Raw genomic sequence first — 17,281 nt, 5'->3', positions numbered from 1 at the left:
ACTTTTTTTAGAAACTCATTTGTATCCCTCAAATATGAGGGTAGCTCCTCAACTAATGGTTTTAATTTTGCATCCACAAATTTATTAATTTTTTCTAAGTAATTACCACAACCTGAAATTATAGGCCTTCCTGGTGGGTTAATTTGATCCTTATGGACTTTTGGTAATAAGTACAAGGTTGGTATTGTTGGTTCCACTACCTGAAGGGCCACATATAAGTCCTTAGAGATCACTTCTCCTTCTAGTGCCTCGCGAAGTATGCATGACAGTTCACCCTGAAATTTTATAAGTGGGTTGAACGTCAATTTCTTATAGCATACTTTATCTCTTAGTTGGCGACGAGCTTCATTTTCATACAAATTCCTGGGCCATACCACTATGTTCCCACCCTTGTCAGCCGGCTTAAATATAACGTCATTTAAATTCTGTAATCTTTTCAAGGCATTTTTCTCCTCCATATTTAAATTATCACATTGAGGAAATGTTGGAATATCGTCAAATGCTTTACTCACTGTTTTGACGAATACATCTACTACAGAGCAAGCTGACAAGGGTGGGAATTTCCGTGATTTAGGGCGAATCGATGTCGGGATCTTACCTCCTATATATTCATCATGCTCCTGGGCCAGCTCATTCAGGGTCTCTAGTGCCTCCTGTTCCGCCTCAAACTTACATAGTATATGCAATGTTACCAATGATATATAGATATTGTGGTGTGACTGGTGGTCGCGTGGTTAATGGGAGGTATGGATGGATGCTCCCTGCGATGCAACCCGGAGTATTTTGTCTTTAGTGCATGTGAGCACTAAAGATATAATTTAGTGCACCTGGGTCTGGGTTGCGGGTAGCTATGAGAGATGGGAGGGTCTGGCTACCCACATACCTCACCTCTGAGTGTGGGTGCTCACTGTACCCTTTGCCCTGCAGGAGTTTGAGGATCTGCAGTGATGTCATGATCACGTGACAGTGTACCTAAAGGAGGTGTGTTTAGCTGCACATGGTAGTAAGTGTTTGGGGGTCTGTCAGTGTGGACAGATTTGCATGTGTCCAGGCTGGACACTACAGAGTGGTCTGTGTATTGGGAGGAGAAGCCTTTCTGTGTCCGTGGCTTCAGATAGAGCCTGAGTGCTGGACATTGCACAGCCTGTGTGCCCACAGGCTTGAGAGAGCAGAGCTCTTCTATGGACATTAATGCTGTGTCAGCCTGATGTACGGACTGTTTACCTTTTTGTTGCTGCCTTGATGGTTTATGAAGCAAATAAACCCACATGGACATTGAAGAGAATGTGCCTCCTGTTTCCTCCTACGCATCTGAGTGATTACAATCTTTACAATTGGTGCTAGACTGCGGGCAACGATCCAAGGAGCACATGTTGCAGCGCTGGCTGGTCTGAGCCAGAAGAGTGGACGGTCTTGACAACCATGAGGAATACTGACCGGGGTCAGTGAGAACTGCTGTTTGTGGGATACCTCTGAAGAGAAGAGGGATCTGGGAACCTGTGTGGCCGGCAGGTAATGGACAGGAGTCCATGTTACGCTGACCGGGGTCAGTGAGAACTGTTGTTTGTGGGATACCTTCGAGGAGAAGAGGGTTCCAGGAACCTGTGTGGCTGACACCAACAGGTAATGGACAGGAGTCCGTGTGATATTGACTGGGGTCAGTGAGAAACTGTGTTTGGGCTATAAAGCCGGGTGTGTAACAGACAGGAGTCTGTGCTGTGCTGACCAGGGTCAGTGAGAGACTGTGTTTTTCTTATAAAGCACGTGTGCAGGTGTTTGCTGTGGACTGGCGGGTCCATGTATTTTTTTTCTTCTCTGATCAACTTGCTGTGGCTCGGCAGGGCCACGAAGACTGAAGGCGTCTGGCGGTAATTCGGCGGGGTTACAAAGTTTGCTGTGGATCGGCGGGTCCATGAAGTCTGCGGTGGTTACGTGCAGTAAAGTTGCAGCAAGAAGTTCTGCAGCAGCTGAAGTTGCGGTGGCATCAGCAGCGGCTTGTGATTGGCAGCCGGAGGTGCCGGTGGTTTGTATCTGCAGTGGGAGCTGTGGTAGCACCAGTAGGAACTGGTGAGGTGTCGAAAAAGACATTGCTGGACCAGGTGGTGCAGATTCTTAAAGGGCCAGTGCTGACCTAAAGAGACATATACTGTGGAACTGTTGGGGCCTGAGAGTACCGTAGGGAAGTCCACGGGGTGTACCCCAGAGTGGGGTGGTGTCCCTAAAAGGGGGTGGCGTCCCAAAAATGGAGCGGTGACCCAAATAATTATGGTTGGCAAAAAAGGGGCCAGGCATCCCAAAAATGGGGCGTCATCCCAAAAGGGGGTAGTTGCCCAGAAGGGGGTGGAGTCTCTAAAGGGGTGGTGGCCCTAAAGGAGAAAATGGCCCACAAGGGGGTGGTGGCCCAAAAAGGGACAGAGTCCCAAAAGGGGATAGTGGCCCAAAAAGGGGTGGAGATTTCCAAAGGGGCGGTACTGGTTACCTCAGTAGACATGTCTGGGGAACAGCAGTGTTTGTGTTTTGCATATTCCGAGTGCGGCATAGACTTCCCATTTGATGACAGGCCGCAGGTGTGTACTGTTATGTTACACCGTGAAGGAGTATCTGGACTGCTGGACTCAAAGAGTCAGGTGACTCTGACGGGAACTCTTCTCGTTCTGTCTAACCTAGAAAAAGGTCAAGGTTCGCTGCATCCATGGGGTCACTGTGGACTATACTGTGGACAGAGTGATCATTGATATGTTTAAAAGTGTAGAGTGCCAAGATGGCGGTATAACAACAAACTTGTTCTACCCCTTTGAGAGGGGCCGGGACTTTGTGATCTTTGAAGACGTATGGGAAGTTGATGAAGTGTGGGGTTGCTCAGAGGAGAGACGGAATGGTCATATTGAAGCCCCACTACAGCAGCAGGCTGTGGGGATTCCTGTTAATGGGATGTGTAAAGAGGAGGTAGCGCCACCTAAGGTCAATAGTCCAGAGTTACGAGTGACCGGAAGAAAGTGTGTGTTTGACACCCGTTTAAGTGGAGACTTGTTGTTCCAGGATGACAGGGTGAGAGGGTGTGACTCCTATTCAGACTTTGACTCAAATGCCAGGGGAAAAGGGTGCAGTAAGGGGGAGCCGAGAAAAAATGACACATCTTCATCTCGTCGTGGGGGCCACGGAAAGACAGGGTCACGTGCAGATCACGTTATCGTCCCTGATGAGGGGTCACTTTATCTCTGTCAAACCCTAGCACTGAGGTAGTTAGTGTTGGGCTGGGGTTAGAACAGACTTGTAGTAGACCCACATCTGCAATGCCCGGAATAAGTGAAATGGCTCAGTATGATGAAGTACCTGATGCTGAAGAGATGGAGAACTCTGAAGTTACCAAGAGTCAAGAGGTACCTAGGAGCAAACAGACAGAGAGCCCAGGAGAGACCATTGAGGTGGATGCAGAGACAGGTGGAACTCTGAAGAGGCAGAGTGTGGGTGGGCAAGATACTCCATCTGAAAATCTAATTAAAGAGGTGATGGTGCGACATGTGCTGGCCAAAAGAGAGCAGGACCATGAGATAGAGCTGCTTAAAGAAATAGTCGAGCGAGAAATTGTCCTCCTGAGAGAAGTGATTGAGCACAGAGTGGGTGAGCTGGAGAAGGAAGTCTCTGAGCTCAGAGGTCACCTGTCAGCATGTCAAACCATAAATAAGGCCGTATTGAAAGATATGGAGGTGCTCAGAGAGGCCCAAGAGAAGAATCAGCAGGAGCTTCTCCAGAGAGAGGATGAGCGTCGCTGCTTAGTAGAGGAGCAAGATAAAGTTCTCCGAGAGCTCAAGATAAAGGAGACTAATCAACAGCTCCAGAAATCCACGGATGACCGGGAAATCGAACTGTTGCGCTCTCCTGATCTGATCGCTATGAAGGAGAGTGAGCTGGAGAGGCTGACCAAAGAAAGGGCCTCCACGGAGGAAGAAATATAGCAAGGGAAGTGCCACGCAGATGGCCGAACAAAGGACATCGAGGTCTTGGAAAACTGCGCTGACGCTAAGGACGAGGAGGTCCAACGATATGACCAAGAAGGTGAGACTTCGATTTTCAAGTGTGTAATAGACGTACCCAAAGACATGCAAGAAGCGTGTGCCAGTGAGGAGGTGCATGAAGCCTTTAAAAAGGCGGTCGAAGCATGTAGGGTGCATTAGGCACCTGAGACTCATCAACTGGTCATACTGTCGACTAGGGAAGTCACAGTGAAGCGGGTGGCTGTCCTGAGAGAGATGCATCTACAATGCCTCCGCACAAAACAAATGATCACGTTGAAGAATGAGGAAGCCGCTCGACGTCTGGAGCTAGCGAGAGAAGCTCAAAGTCGGTTAGGTATTGTAGAAGACGTCGTGCAAGTGCCCAGAGGTCTGGTGAGGAAAGTCATCGGAAGATTTGGGAAGGTGATGCAGGAGATGGTGAATAGGTCTGGTGTTATGAGAGTGAGCATTCCTGCTGATGACAAAGTCCAGGTCGTGGGTGAAGATGGGATGGTTCCATTCCTGGTCATCGGATCGATGGAAAGCCTTGGGAATATCCGAATGCTCCTGGGGTATCGCGTGGTATACCTGAAACAGATAGAGCAGCTAAGACGTGAGAGGGAGCAGATCAATATAGAGCTGCGGAAATTGGCAAAAAAATTGCCACCACCTTCAACTTGCAGTATAGAGAGACGAAGAGGTTCTCTAAAGACTGGAAGTCCTCAAGCTGAAGCTAACAGAGGATATAGAGATAAAGGGAAGAACTGCTCTCCGAAGAAAGACAATAGGAGAGATCACAAACAGAGGGAGAACCGAAGGTGGCCAGAGGGAAGAGCTAGAAATAGTGACTCCTCAGTTAGCTCAGGGCTCAGTGACCTAAGCGGGAGATCCTGTAGCAGAGGAAATGACAAGGGGTCATCTTTATCAAAGGATGTGACGGAAATGGATGACGAATGCCGACGAAAGGGTTCAGTAACAGGCCCTGACTTAGACAGATGGTTTGACTGTCAGGGACGACTGAGATGGGTCTCTGGTCGGTTTAGGACAAGTGTTCAACCCCACAGGTTTGAACAGAGGGGGGGAATATGTGGTGTGACTGGTGGTCGCGTGGTTAATGGGAGGTATGTCTCACAGGGATGGATGCTCCCTGCGATGCAACCCGGAGTATTATGTCTTTAGTGCATGTGAGCACTAAAGATATCATTTAGTGCACCTGGGTCCGGGTTGCGGGTAGCTATGAGAGATGGGAGGGTCTGGCTACCCACATACCTCACCTGAGTGGGAATGCTCACTGTACCCTTTTCCCTGCAGGAGTTTGAGGACCTGCAGTGATGTCATGATCACGTGACAGTGCATGTGATGTTACCTCACCTGTGGGTGTGGTTACAGGCTACCCAAAGGAAGTGTGTTTAGCTGCACATGGTAGTAAGTGTTTGGGGGTCTGTCAGCGTGGACAGATTTCCATGTGTCCAGGCTGGACACTACAGAGTGGTCTGTGTATTGGGAGGAGAAGCCTTTCTGTGTCCGTGGCTTCAGATAGAGCCTGAGTGCTGGACATTGCACAGCCTGTGTGCCCACAGGCCTGACAGAGCAGAGCTCTTCTATGGGCATTAATGCTGTGTCGGCCTGATGTACGGACTGTTTACCTTTTTGTTGCTGCCTTGATGGTTTATGGAGCAAATAAACCCTCATGGACATTGAAGAGAATGTGCCTCCTGTTTCCTCCTACGCATCTGAGTGAGTACAATCCTTACAATATTTACACAGATATATTTGCACACCACAGCACCACATGCAGATATTACACCAAGTTATTAGGTACATAATGTGGACACAAAAAGTCTGACAAATAATCAGTTTATACTCATCTGTGGAATAGTGGTGCTGCAAGTGGGTGCCTGAGGACAATAAACCCCCTTGGATGAAGAAAGTGGACTCTCGATGCGTTTCCCCCAGGTGGGTTCATCAGGAGAGATTCATGATAGAATAACAATAAAGAGTTGTCCTGAAGGTGCTGGACTGTTGAATGACGCAGTGTCAGACTAATGAGCATTCATCAGTCTGCCCCTGGGACTTTCAAAGAAATATAAACAGTTGCTATGATGTGACATTATGGTTCTTGTTAAAACACAGAAAAAAAATTGAAGTGTGGTGGTCCCCCATAATTTTCATAATTACATATATGTATATAGCTGCACGCCCTGCTTTTTCCTCTTTGTTACATACTGTGTATACACCATGCTGTATTTCCTGAACTATTTAGATACATTTATACCTCTCTCCCCATGTTGTGGCACTTACTAATATATAACTATTACAAGTTTTCTTCCTGCTCTTGTTAGTACATATTTCCTCACAGACCGCACAGCTCTCCTGCCGATAAAATAGTTGTTGAAGTAGGAGTTTGTGACTAGTCCTGTTCCTCAGTCTCCTGCATTTACAAAAACTGCAATATGGTAAAACTGTTTCCAAATGGAGGAGGCTGATGGGTTGATCAGGTCACATGTACATTTAAAAACAAGCTATTTTGAGAACAGTAGTGCAGGTTTTTGAAGAAAAGTGTACTAACACGTGTAGAAGAGCCTGTAATGCTCATATATTAATAAGCACCACAGAACCATGTACCCAACATATTTTTAGATATAAATAAATAAAGTAGACAAACCCTTAAGATTTATATTGAGCAACCAATCGCATGACAGACAATCACATGTATACTCTCCTCAACACATGTATACTCTCCTCAACACATGTATACTCTCCTCAACTTTTGATCTCCAAACACCACTGCACAAAGTCAGTTGGAGCAAAAATCTTCCTAATCTGGTGTACAGCCTAGTCTGGAGCTGAACAGGAGCCAAGGAGCTTGAAAATAATGTGAATAAGTATATGAAGTTTGATTTGTTATCTGTATATTGTCTTTGCTCTGGCCTGGGGTCTGAATTTATTTAGGAATTTGGTGTAGTATCTGAATTCATTTGAGTTTCAGGTTTGAAGTTATTCAAGGGTATGGTCTGAGGGGCCATTTTATTTTACTAATCGACCCAAAATAACCACCATCAATTTCCTCTTCAAGTGAGGTCAACGCATCACCTCTGCAGCCAATCACTAGCCACATAAGTGGGCCCATTGGTAAATTGAAAAAAAAGAGATGGACAACCCCTTTAATTTAGGAGTCTTGTCTGAGGATCTAACTAGTCTTGTCTTGGGTATAAATACATTTATGAGTCTGGTCTGAGGTTATGATTCATTTTGGAAACGAAGTGTGGATTTATTTTAGATTCTCATCTGAGTTTAAATGTGTCTGAATTTTAAGGTTTCTGATCTGAGGTGTGAACTCATTTTGGGGTTTAGATTTATTTTATGGTCGTGACTAGGATCTGGATTTATTTTATGGTGTGTTCTGAGGTCAAAATGTATTTAGGTATTTGATCTAAAGTCTTAATGCATTTAGGCTATGTTCACACGTAGGAAATGTGGTGCAGAATTTTCTGCACCAAATCCGCATCTCCTGGCAGAATCCGCAGCTGCGGATTTGCCGCGGTTTTTATGTGGATTTTGTGCGGATTTGCGGCGGAATTGATGCGGATTTTGTGTGGCTTTTCTGCAGTTTTTGCCACTGCGGATTTCTATCATGGAGGGGTGCAGAAATGCTGCAGATCCACACAAAAGAAGTGACATGCACTTCTTTTAAATCTGCAGCAATTCCGCACTGATTTTTCCGCACCATGTGCACAACTTTTTTTTTTACCCATTGATTTACATTGTACTGTAAATCACAGTGTGGATCTGCAGCATTTCTGCGCGGAAAAATCTGCTGCGGATCCGCAGCAAATCTGCATCGTGTGCACACAGCCTTAAGGATTGCCTTTGATGCATTATATTACTTTCAGTAGCTGATTAAGAGTCTAATATTTCTTTTTTTGCTACATATAAATGGGATGAATTTTAAATGTGAGAGGCAGAAGATGTTTGGGCAGTAAACTCTGCATTCAGCAACAGAAATCGTATTGGGGGTCTGGGTTGTATGGAGATGAAAAAGAATGCGACCAACAGAAGATATGTCATTTCGTAATTGATTAATGGCAGTGTACACATATCCTTGAAGACTAAAAGTTCATGTTTGCATCTCTTCCTAACTTTGTGGATCACAATTGCTGTTTTCCAATTTTATTTTTCTTCCTCTGATTACAGTGTGGATTAAATAGTTCGGGAATGCAAAGTGTGTAAAAAAAATTGTTGTTAAGTGCGGTTTGCATATAAACCTAGATGATAATTTTTCCCCTAGTTACAAAACTAAGACCCTCTTCAATCTACTGTAAGTTTATGTTCACATGGAAAAACACAAGAAAAATGCTTTATTTAACACATTTTTTCATGTGCTGTTTCTACAAAAAATGCAGCATTTAATTGTCCCAGAGTAGTGAATGGGATTTCCGAAATCTCAATTATGTGTTGCTTTTTTCCTTGGAGGTCTGAAACAGTTTCAAATTTGCAGCATATAAATTCTTTCAGGTTTTTTTGCAGCATTTTTCATCAATTTTAATGAATGAGGAAAAAATGCATAAAAAACTGCATTAACAAAGCAGACTAAAACAAGAGATATTGCTGCTGCAAATACTGAACCTGTGCACACACCCTAACATTGTAAACAGTTATAAATTGGTGATAATAAATACTCATTGATGGAATAGCCTTCAAATCGCTTCAACTTTTGTTTTCTCAAGATGTGAATGCATTTAGATTTGCATATTTTATAATTTACGCTTAATTCAGTTTTGTACAAAATTGCTATGTTTTGATTGTTGACTTGTAATCTGATTTGATCCTATAGAATTTCTCTTCTATCTTCTGTTTTCCATCTTAAAATATAATTTTGATAGAAAATATCACACACAAAAATCAACCAAACATGCGTCTACAATCGCACTAAGTAGAAGTAGAGCAACATACAGAACAGTGCAGAGAAAGTAGAGATAATGGTTATTATAATAAATTAAATGATAATAACAAAGTATTCTCTTGTTCTGTGCATTACCATTTCAAAATAAATTTGCTTTTGCGAGTGAACGTTAAAAGCTTAACATTTTTTCTGTAGAGATTAAACAACATACTATTTATCTTCACAAACATTTTAGTTTTTCTTTTAAGAATCATTTCCCAAGAAATAGAAGTGATGTGGTAAGCTGATTAATGGCTTTTACGTAAATCATAGACACCACAAAATGATCTATCTGTATATGAGTAATGTAATTCTACTTTGATGAAAAGCTATTTTTTCAGTTATAGTTTTTCTGTGGAAATAAAACTTACATGGAGTTCATGTATACTGTACAGTTAACAAGAATCTTTGCTTTATAGGTGCAACATTATCAAATTTACTAAAAACTGTTTTCTTTTTTTTTATTTGTTGCTTTTTACCTTACTTGAAATATTTTATTGAAACAAAGCTTGGATGTGGTTAACAATATCTATAATAAATGCAGAGTCGAGACAAATACTTATTCTTTAAAAAATGTGAAAAAGTTTGAACCTAAGTTGGTAAATGTTCATTATTTTTTTTTTCCCTTAAAGGAGTTTACTAGTTTGAAAGATTCAACTTTTAATTAGGCAGATTAGATAGACAGGGTAATGAACTATAACTTATGGTAAATTAAAATAAACCCTCTTTTTGAATCAATGTTTTATGTCGCTTACATTTTTTTTCTTTTTGTTTTTGGCAGTCTTTTATTTTAAATATTTAATGCGATTATCTATAAAAAAAATCCTCAAATACACTAACGGCATTTTCAATCTAAAAGTTAATTTTTCACCAGCAACAATTGATCATTAAAGGAGTATTCTCATCTCAAAGATCCTATCCCAACATGTAGTGGTGTAATAATAATAATAGCAAATATATCCATTTAGAAATGAAGTGTAGTTTTTCTGATTAACAATGTTGCTTACCCCATGTGCAGGTCATTGCAGTAGCTTAGGTATCCATTTTAATGGACTCAGAAAGAGGGTAGGAAAAGTACAATGGCTGGATGTTCTAAAGGACAAAAATGTCCAAGAAGGATGGCAGATTTTGCTAAATGAAATACTCAGTGCACAATCAGTAACAATCCAAAAAGAAGGTTGAATTAGAAACATTTAAAGATACCAGGATGGATAAACAAAGAATTTAATCACTTGTTAAAAAAAAAGAAATGTATATTAAATGCAAAGAGGGGGCCATATCTAAAGAAGAATATAATGCTGATTTGTTATGATCCCAGTGGCTTAGGATCACAAATCTAACCAGCTAAGTCAGAGACAATAGGACGAGCTCTGGCGATGTGGTAACTGGACTGACCGCAAAGCTGATCCTAACCAAACACACTAAAGGTAGCCGTGGAACGTTTCCTGAAATCCTAGACGTCTCTTCACGGCCTGAGAAACTGACTACCCCTAGAGATAAAGTAAGACCTCACTTGCCTCAGAGAAATAACCCCAAAGAAATAGAAAAGCCCCCCACAAATAATAACGGTGAGTTAAGAGGAAAAGACAAACGCAGAGATGAAACAGGTTAAGCAAATGAGGCCCGCTAACACTAGATAGCAGAAAATAGCAAGGAATCTGTGCGGTCAGTAAAAAACCCTATACAAAAATATCCACGCAGAGAATGCGAGAACCCCCAGACCAACTAACGATGTGGGGGGAGCAACTCAGCACCCCAGAGCTACCAGCAAGCAGAGAAATCACATATTAGCAAGCTGGACAAAACTCCTAATATTCTAGGAACATATTGAACACAGATGAGCAAGAATAAGCAAACAGAACTTAGCTTCTCTTGAAGAGACTGGTAACGGATGTAGACAGGAGCAAACAGAATAGCACTGAATACAACGACAGCAGGCATAGACTGAGATTCCAAGTGAGCTTAAATAGAAAACCAGCCCACAGATAACGAGACAGCTGATGCCAGTCACAAACCTGCAGAAAGACAGCACTCACACAGTACCACTTGTGACCACAAGAGGGAGCCCAGAAATAGAGTTCACAACACTGATTGCAGGGAATGAAGGGTAAGCGTTACAACAGCTAAAGCCAGTAATGAAGTGAGGCTTGCAAGGGAGACCAAAAGCAGTAAAAATGGATTTTGGGGGTATGTCAAAAACAAAAGAAAAGTCAAAGATGCTATAGGATTTTTACAAGATGAAAAGGGTAAAGTGGTCAAAAATTATGTCGAGAAGGCCGAACTTTTAAATTCCTATTGTGCATCTGTGTTCTCTAAGTAAGCAAATGTAACATCAAGGGATCTTCACAGTGCCTTCGAAGGAATAAAATAATCTACACTATCTATAAAAAGAGAGATGGTGAGGGAACACTTAGCTAATTTAAATGAATTTAAATCTCCTGGTCCAGATGAATTACATCCTAGGGTACTGAAAGAGTTAGCAGAGGAAATTGCAGAAAAACTAGCCAGAATCCGTGAAATATTCTGGAGAACAGTAGAAGTCCCAGAAAACTGGAAAAGGGCAAATGTTGTCCCTATTTTCAAAAAAGGAAAAAAGATGGAACCAGGAAATTACAGGTCAGTGAGCTTTACTTCTATACCAGGAAAGATCTTTAAACAAATTATTAAACAGCTTGTATGTAAGTACTTGGATAAGAATACAGTAATTAAGTAGAACCAGCATAGGTTTGTAGCAAGCAAGTCATGGCAGACTAATCTAATTTCCTTCTATAATGGAATCACTGACTGGGTGGATCAGGGAAGTGTGGTAGATACAGTAATTCTCGACTTCATCAAAGCTTGTGATAAAGTATCTCATAATATGCTTATTGAAAAAATGACCAAGTATGGGATTGACAAGGCTACGGTTGGGTGGATTCATAACTAGCTCAGTGATCATACTCAAAGAGTGATAATAAATGGTTGCACATCCAATTGAAAGGGTGTTTAAAGTGGGGTATCACAAGGCTCTGTCCTCACCCCAGTGATGTTCAACATTTTTATATATGATCTAGATAAGTGATCTGAGAGTAATCAAATCAAATTTGCAGATGATGCAATGCTGGGAGGGGTAGCTACAAAACTCTACATGTGGGCAAGAAAATGAAAATTACATCTACAGAATGGGAGGAATAGAACTAAGCAACAGCACATGTGAACAAGAAATGGGTATATTAATAGATCAGAGACAGCACATGAGTCAACAGTGTGATGCAGAAGCAAAAAAGGCAAGCACAGTTCTAGGATGTACTGAGAGAAAAAAACACAACATGAAGAGCAGACTCACCAAAACCTTGTCAGTTGACAAATGAACTCGCAGGGTGCAGCAGGCCCCTGATTATCGGGGGCCTGCTGCACCCTGCATGTGCATTTGTCATCTGACAAGGTTTTGGTGAGTCTGCTCTTCATGTTGTGTTTTTTTGAGTTTTTCTATGTTAGATGTACTAAGAGAAGCATAAAGTCTAGATCACATGAAGCAATTATCCTCCTCTACTCTTCCTTGGCCAGGCCTCATCTGGAATTCTGTGCACAGTTCTGGGCACCACATTTTAATAAAGACATTGAAAAACTGGAGCAAGAACAGAGAAGAGCTACCAGAATGGTGAGTGGACTGCAAAGTATGTCCTACGAGGAACGGTTAAAGGATCTAGGAACGTTTAGCTTGCAAAACAGAAGGCTAAGAGGAGACTAAATAGCCGTCTACAAATATCGGTAGGGATGTCACAGTCTAGAGGGATCATCCTTATCCTCATTTACAAATGAAAACATGAGAAGTATTAGAATTAAACTGGAAGGAAGAAGGTACAGATTGCATATTAGAAAAAAAATTTTGAGAGTGAGTGTGATCAATGAGTGGAACAGGCTGCAATGTGAGGTGGCGCGTTCTTCTTTAATGGAAGCATTCAAACAGAGGCTGGACAGACATCTGTCTGAGATGGTTTAGTGAATCCTGCATTGTGCAGGGGGTTAAACAAGATGACCCATGAGGTCCCTTCCAACTCTAAGATTATATAATTCTGTGATTCTAATATTATTATTACTCTATTACATATTTGGATAGGATCTTGGAGATGGAATACCCCTATAACCCTTTAAGAAAGTAAACAATTTTAATTTTTGAGTTTTCATTTTTAACTCCTCTTTTTCAAATAGCCATAACTTTTTTATCTCACCACTGGTACAGACATATGAAAACTTGCTTTTTTGTTTGACAAGTTGTATTTTTTAATTACACCATATATTTTACCCTATAGAAAAGGAAAAATGGCAAAAAAGTGTGATGAATTAATGAAAAAAATGCAATTCTGCCATAGTTTCTTGGGTTTTATTTTTACAGCATTAATTATGCAATGAAAAATGATCTGACAACATTATTCCCCAGGTCAATACAATTACAGAGATAAAAAAAATCTGAACTTCGTTAAGAAAATAAAAAAAAATTTGTGTCTCCATTTGCCAAGACCCAGAAGTTTTTTATTTTTCCATCTGTGCTATGTTTCTGGGGAGGGCTTTTTTTTGGCAATGTGAGCTTGTGTATTCATTTATACCATTGATACTATGTTTTAATCACTTCTTATTGCATTTTTTTGCATTGTTTAAGCAACTTCTCACTTTGTTTGCTAATCCCTTAGGGAACTTCAACCTTTGATGATCTGGTCGCTTGTACTATATGCAGTACATCAATTCTACCATATTGCTTTATATAATAAAAATCAGTATCTTCTATCATGCCTATTCTCTGGCTGAATGTCACAGAAGAATCAACATGACAGGCATGGGAGCCATCCGCACGCCCCCGACTGTCAGAGCAATCCATTCACCACAATCAATTTGCAGGTTGGCTATGGGTGCCAGAACAAGTATTTGGGCAAGATCCCACTGTTTAAACGCCAGTGATTTGCAGTGGGATTTGAGATGTTAACTGACGCAATTGGTAATGGGTAATGAGAGCAACCTTATGTAGACAAAAAGACCCTGAAACCAATGTTATATCACTTAATTTACTGTGTGCAGCAGTTCTGACACAAGGTTTTAGATTTAGCAATCCAGTAGAGCTGAGAAAGCTAAGCCTGCTCCCACCAGGCTCTGTATGTACATAGTCTATAGACAGCGAGCTGCTTATAAAAGCAGAAAGTGGAGGTGGACTTGCAAGCTCATCCAGCTAGTCAGATCAATGATAATCATCAGGTGATAAAACCTTCAGTGTAAATCAACAACAGCACACAGCTGGAAATGTGACACATCCCTGAATTCTGTATTTTAACCTTTACCTCATGCTTTCAGATTTTCCAGCAAAAACCTGCTGACATATTTCCTATTTCCTTTGAAGGCAGTTGCAAGCTATGTAATACAGCCAGCATTACTTTCCATATATTGCGATGGAAATATTTTGGCCCAGAAATGCTCTCAATCACTTTTGTTGTTCTGTTGATATTTTTCTTTATTATTATTCTTTAATTGTATATTTCCTTTTTCTGAGTAATTATTCTTGACAACTACACATCATTTCAGTCATGAAATGAAAATAAATAAAATAATGACGTTATAGACAGAAAAAAATGCTTTTTTTCTGTTTATTATGACCATTTATTAATTATAATGATTTTAAAACTTCAAAGAGCAGCTCTCATTTGGATAAGCTGAGTGTTATTACATATTCCAATATAGCTTATCCATTTGAACTTCTATATAATTCTTCATTTTTAATCCTCTTGCAATGTTTTCAAGCGATTTTACCATTGTGTTTTTAAAAAAATCAGCAACACCAATGGGAAAGCAGAGAGTAAGCAGGAGGGTAAGCCTTTTTTTTTAATTGGGCTGTCTAGTTGGTCGAGTCTCTATAATGGTCAGTTTGGTTGTAATTAAAACTGTAATTATATGACAACAATGATCTCTCAACTTTTTATATTACTATATGTTGGGAGTCCTCTTTTGAGAACTGTTCATTTGAAAAAAAAAAGAAGAGCCAATGAGCTGAAAAATAAGAGTATAAGAAATTTCTATTCTAATCACTAGTCTGGAAAGGTCTACAATGCTTCACTTGTGAGATGTCTCAATGCCTTAACTATATTAACGATGCTTCTTTGGAATGGCTGTGAATGTACTGATAATGCTTATGGCCCTCTATAGCAGTATTTTCTGACATGTGTCAATGACAATGTATCAGAAAATATATGTGAACTTCCACAACAATAATAAATAAACAATAAATAATATAATAAAAATACTAGAACACATAAAAGTGTTATAGTTAGAGATGAGTGAATTGATTTGAGTGAAATTTTTGGAAATAATGTGGGAAAAGTTGAACAATTTGTGATTTGCTGCTAGCCAAAAATGCTAAAAATATCCGTCACTGTTTTACACAATGCAGAAGCTTGTGTCTGGATGCCAATACAGTTGAAAGCAATGATGGAGAAAAGAGTGTCAGCTGACGCTTCCTCCTCCATCATTGTTCCTCGGTATCTGACATCTGGGCTCAATAATGTTACCACACAGTGCCCGCTGTGCTGGGGTATGCAACGCTTCAGAGATCTTACTGCAGAGACCAGAGCAGCGGGGAAACGAGGAGGAGAGGTGAGATTTTTAAATTTTAGTAGCCATAATACATTATGAAGGACTATAGGGAGTGCAGTTTACTGTATAGATGACTATGGGGAGTGCAGTACACTGTATGTAGGACTGTGGGTAGTGCAGTATACTGCATGTAGGACTATGGGGAATGCATTATACTATATGGAGGACTATGGGGATTGCATTATGCTATATGGAGGGCTATGGGATGCTTCATAATATATGGAGGACTATGGGGTGCATCATACTATATGGAGGACTATGTTGAATGTACTATACTGTATGGAGGACTATGGGGAGAGCAGTATACTATATGGAGGACTATGGCACATGCAGCATACTGTATGGAGGACTATGGGAGAGAAGTATGGTATTGCAGGACTATGGGGAGTGCAGTATACTGTATGCCAGACTATGGGGAGTGCAGTACACTGTATGGACTACTATGAGAAGTGCATTATACTGTATGGAGGACTATGGGGCATCATACTATATGGAGGGTTATGTGAAGCATATATTATATGGAAGGCTGTGTGGGGGCCATTATAATATTTGGAGGGCTATGTTGGGGCCATTTTAATATTTGGAGGGAAACATGGGGCCATTATAATATATGGAGGGCTATGTTGGGGCTATTATAATATTTGGATGGCTATGTGGAAGCCTTTATACTTTATGGAGGGCAATTATATTGTATGCAAGCAGTTATACAGTGTGAAAGGTTTGTGTTGGTCCATAATATTGTATTGAGTGCTGTGTAAGGGTGATTAAACTGTTTGGAGAGATAATGCGGGACATTATGCAGTGTGGAGAGGTGTAGGGCCACTATACTGTGTAAGTCTGTTGTGCAAAACCGTTTTAAATAGTGAGGTATGCATAAATGTCCAATATAAGGGTATTGTAAACAATGCCTGTATAGCAAGCCAAGGTATAGTTACCTGGAGATAGAACCCGGGGACCCACTACATCCACTTGTGGTGGGTGGTGTGGTGGGTCCCTGGGTTCTATCTCCAGCATAACACCAAAACACCAAACCTGTTGCTGCTCCCTAAAAAGGGATACATTTTGGACCACCTGTTGTCTAAAAATCATGGCATCTTCCATGTACATCACTTGCATATAAGCAGCAGCACTGCAGGCACCTGTATCAAACAGAGATATTTTTTACACAATTTTTAATTTTAAAGAGCGCAAAAAAGTATGTTAGTGCAGTGTGCTGGTTATCACCAACTACCATAAATCTATAGCCATATAAAGCTCTGGCAAAAATTAAGAGACCACCGCATCAAAACCCTGTCATGGGCAGCCCAATCTCCAGACCTGAACCATATTGAAACCCTCTGGAATGTAATCAAGAAGGTAATGGATAGTCACAAGCCATCAAACAAAGAAGAACTGCTTACATTTTTGCGCCAGAAGCAGTGTCACATACTGGAGGAAAGCATGCCAAGACGCCATGAAAGCTGTGATTAAAAATCATGGTTATTCGACAAAAAAATATAAAACATTAGTATTGTTGTTTCTAAATGATTATGAGCTTGTTTTCTTTGCATTATTTGAGGTCTGAATGCACTGGGGTTTTTTTAAAAATTTTGACCATTTCTCCTTTTCAGAAAAAAAATACAAAATTTATTGCATGGAAATTCGGAGACATGTTATCAGAAGTTTATAGAATAAAAGAACAATTTACATTTTGCTCAAAATTATACCTATACAGTAAAGAGAAAAATCA

General features: G+C 40.8%; 1 protein-coding gene across 1 annotated transcript in view; it reads right to left on the bottom strand.

Annotated features, from left to right (window-relative positions):
• Positions 1–4,346: 4,346 nt before the first annotated feature.
• Positions 4,347–17,281, bottom strand: part of LOC143783228 (uncharacterized) — a 66,556-nt gene continuing 53,621 nt past the window's right edge. Inside the window, exon 3 of the mRNA XM_077271646.1 lies at positions 4,347–4,583. Within this exon, the coding sequence (XP_077127761.1) occupies positions 4,347–4,583 (237 nt within the window). The remainder of the gene's footprint in view (positions 4,584–17,281) is intronic.

This window comes from Ranitomeya variabilis, chromosome 6, assembly GCF_051348905.1.
Source record: "Ranitomeya variabilis isolate aRanVar5 chromosome 6, aRanVar5.hap1, whole genome shotgun sequence".
Lineage (NCBI taxonomy): Eukaryota > Metazoa > Chordata > Amphibia > Anura > Dendrobatidae > Ranitomeya > Ranitomeya variabilis.
Note: the sequence above shows the minus strand (reverse complement) of the source record. Positions and strands in the feature narration are given on the sequence as shown.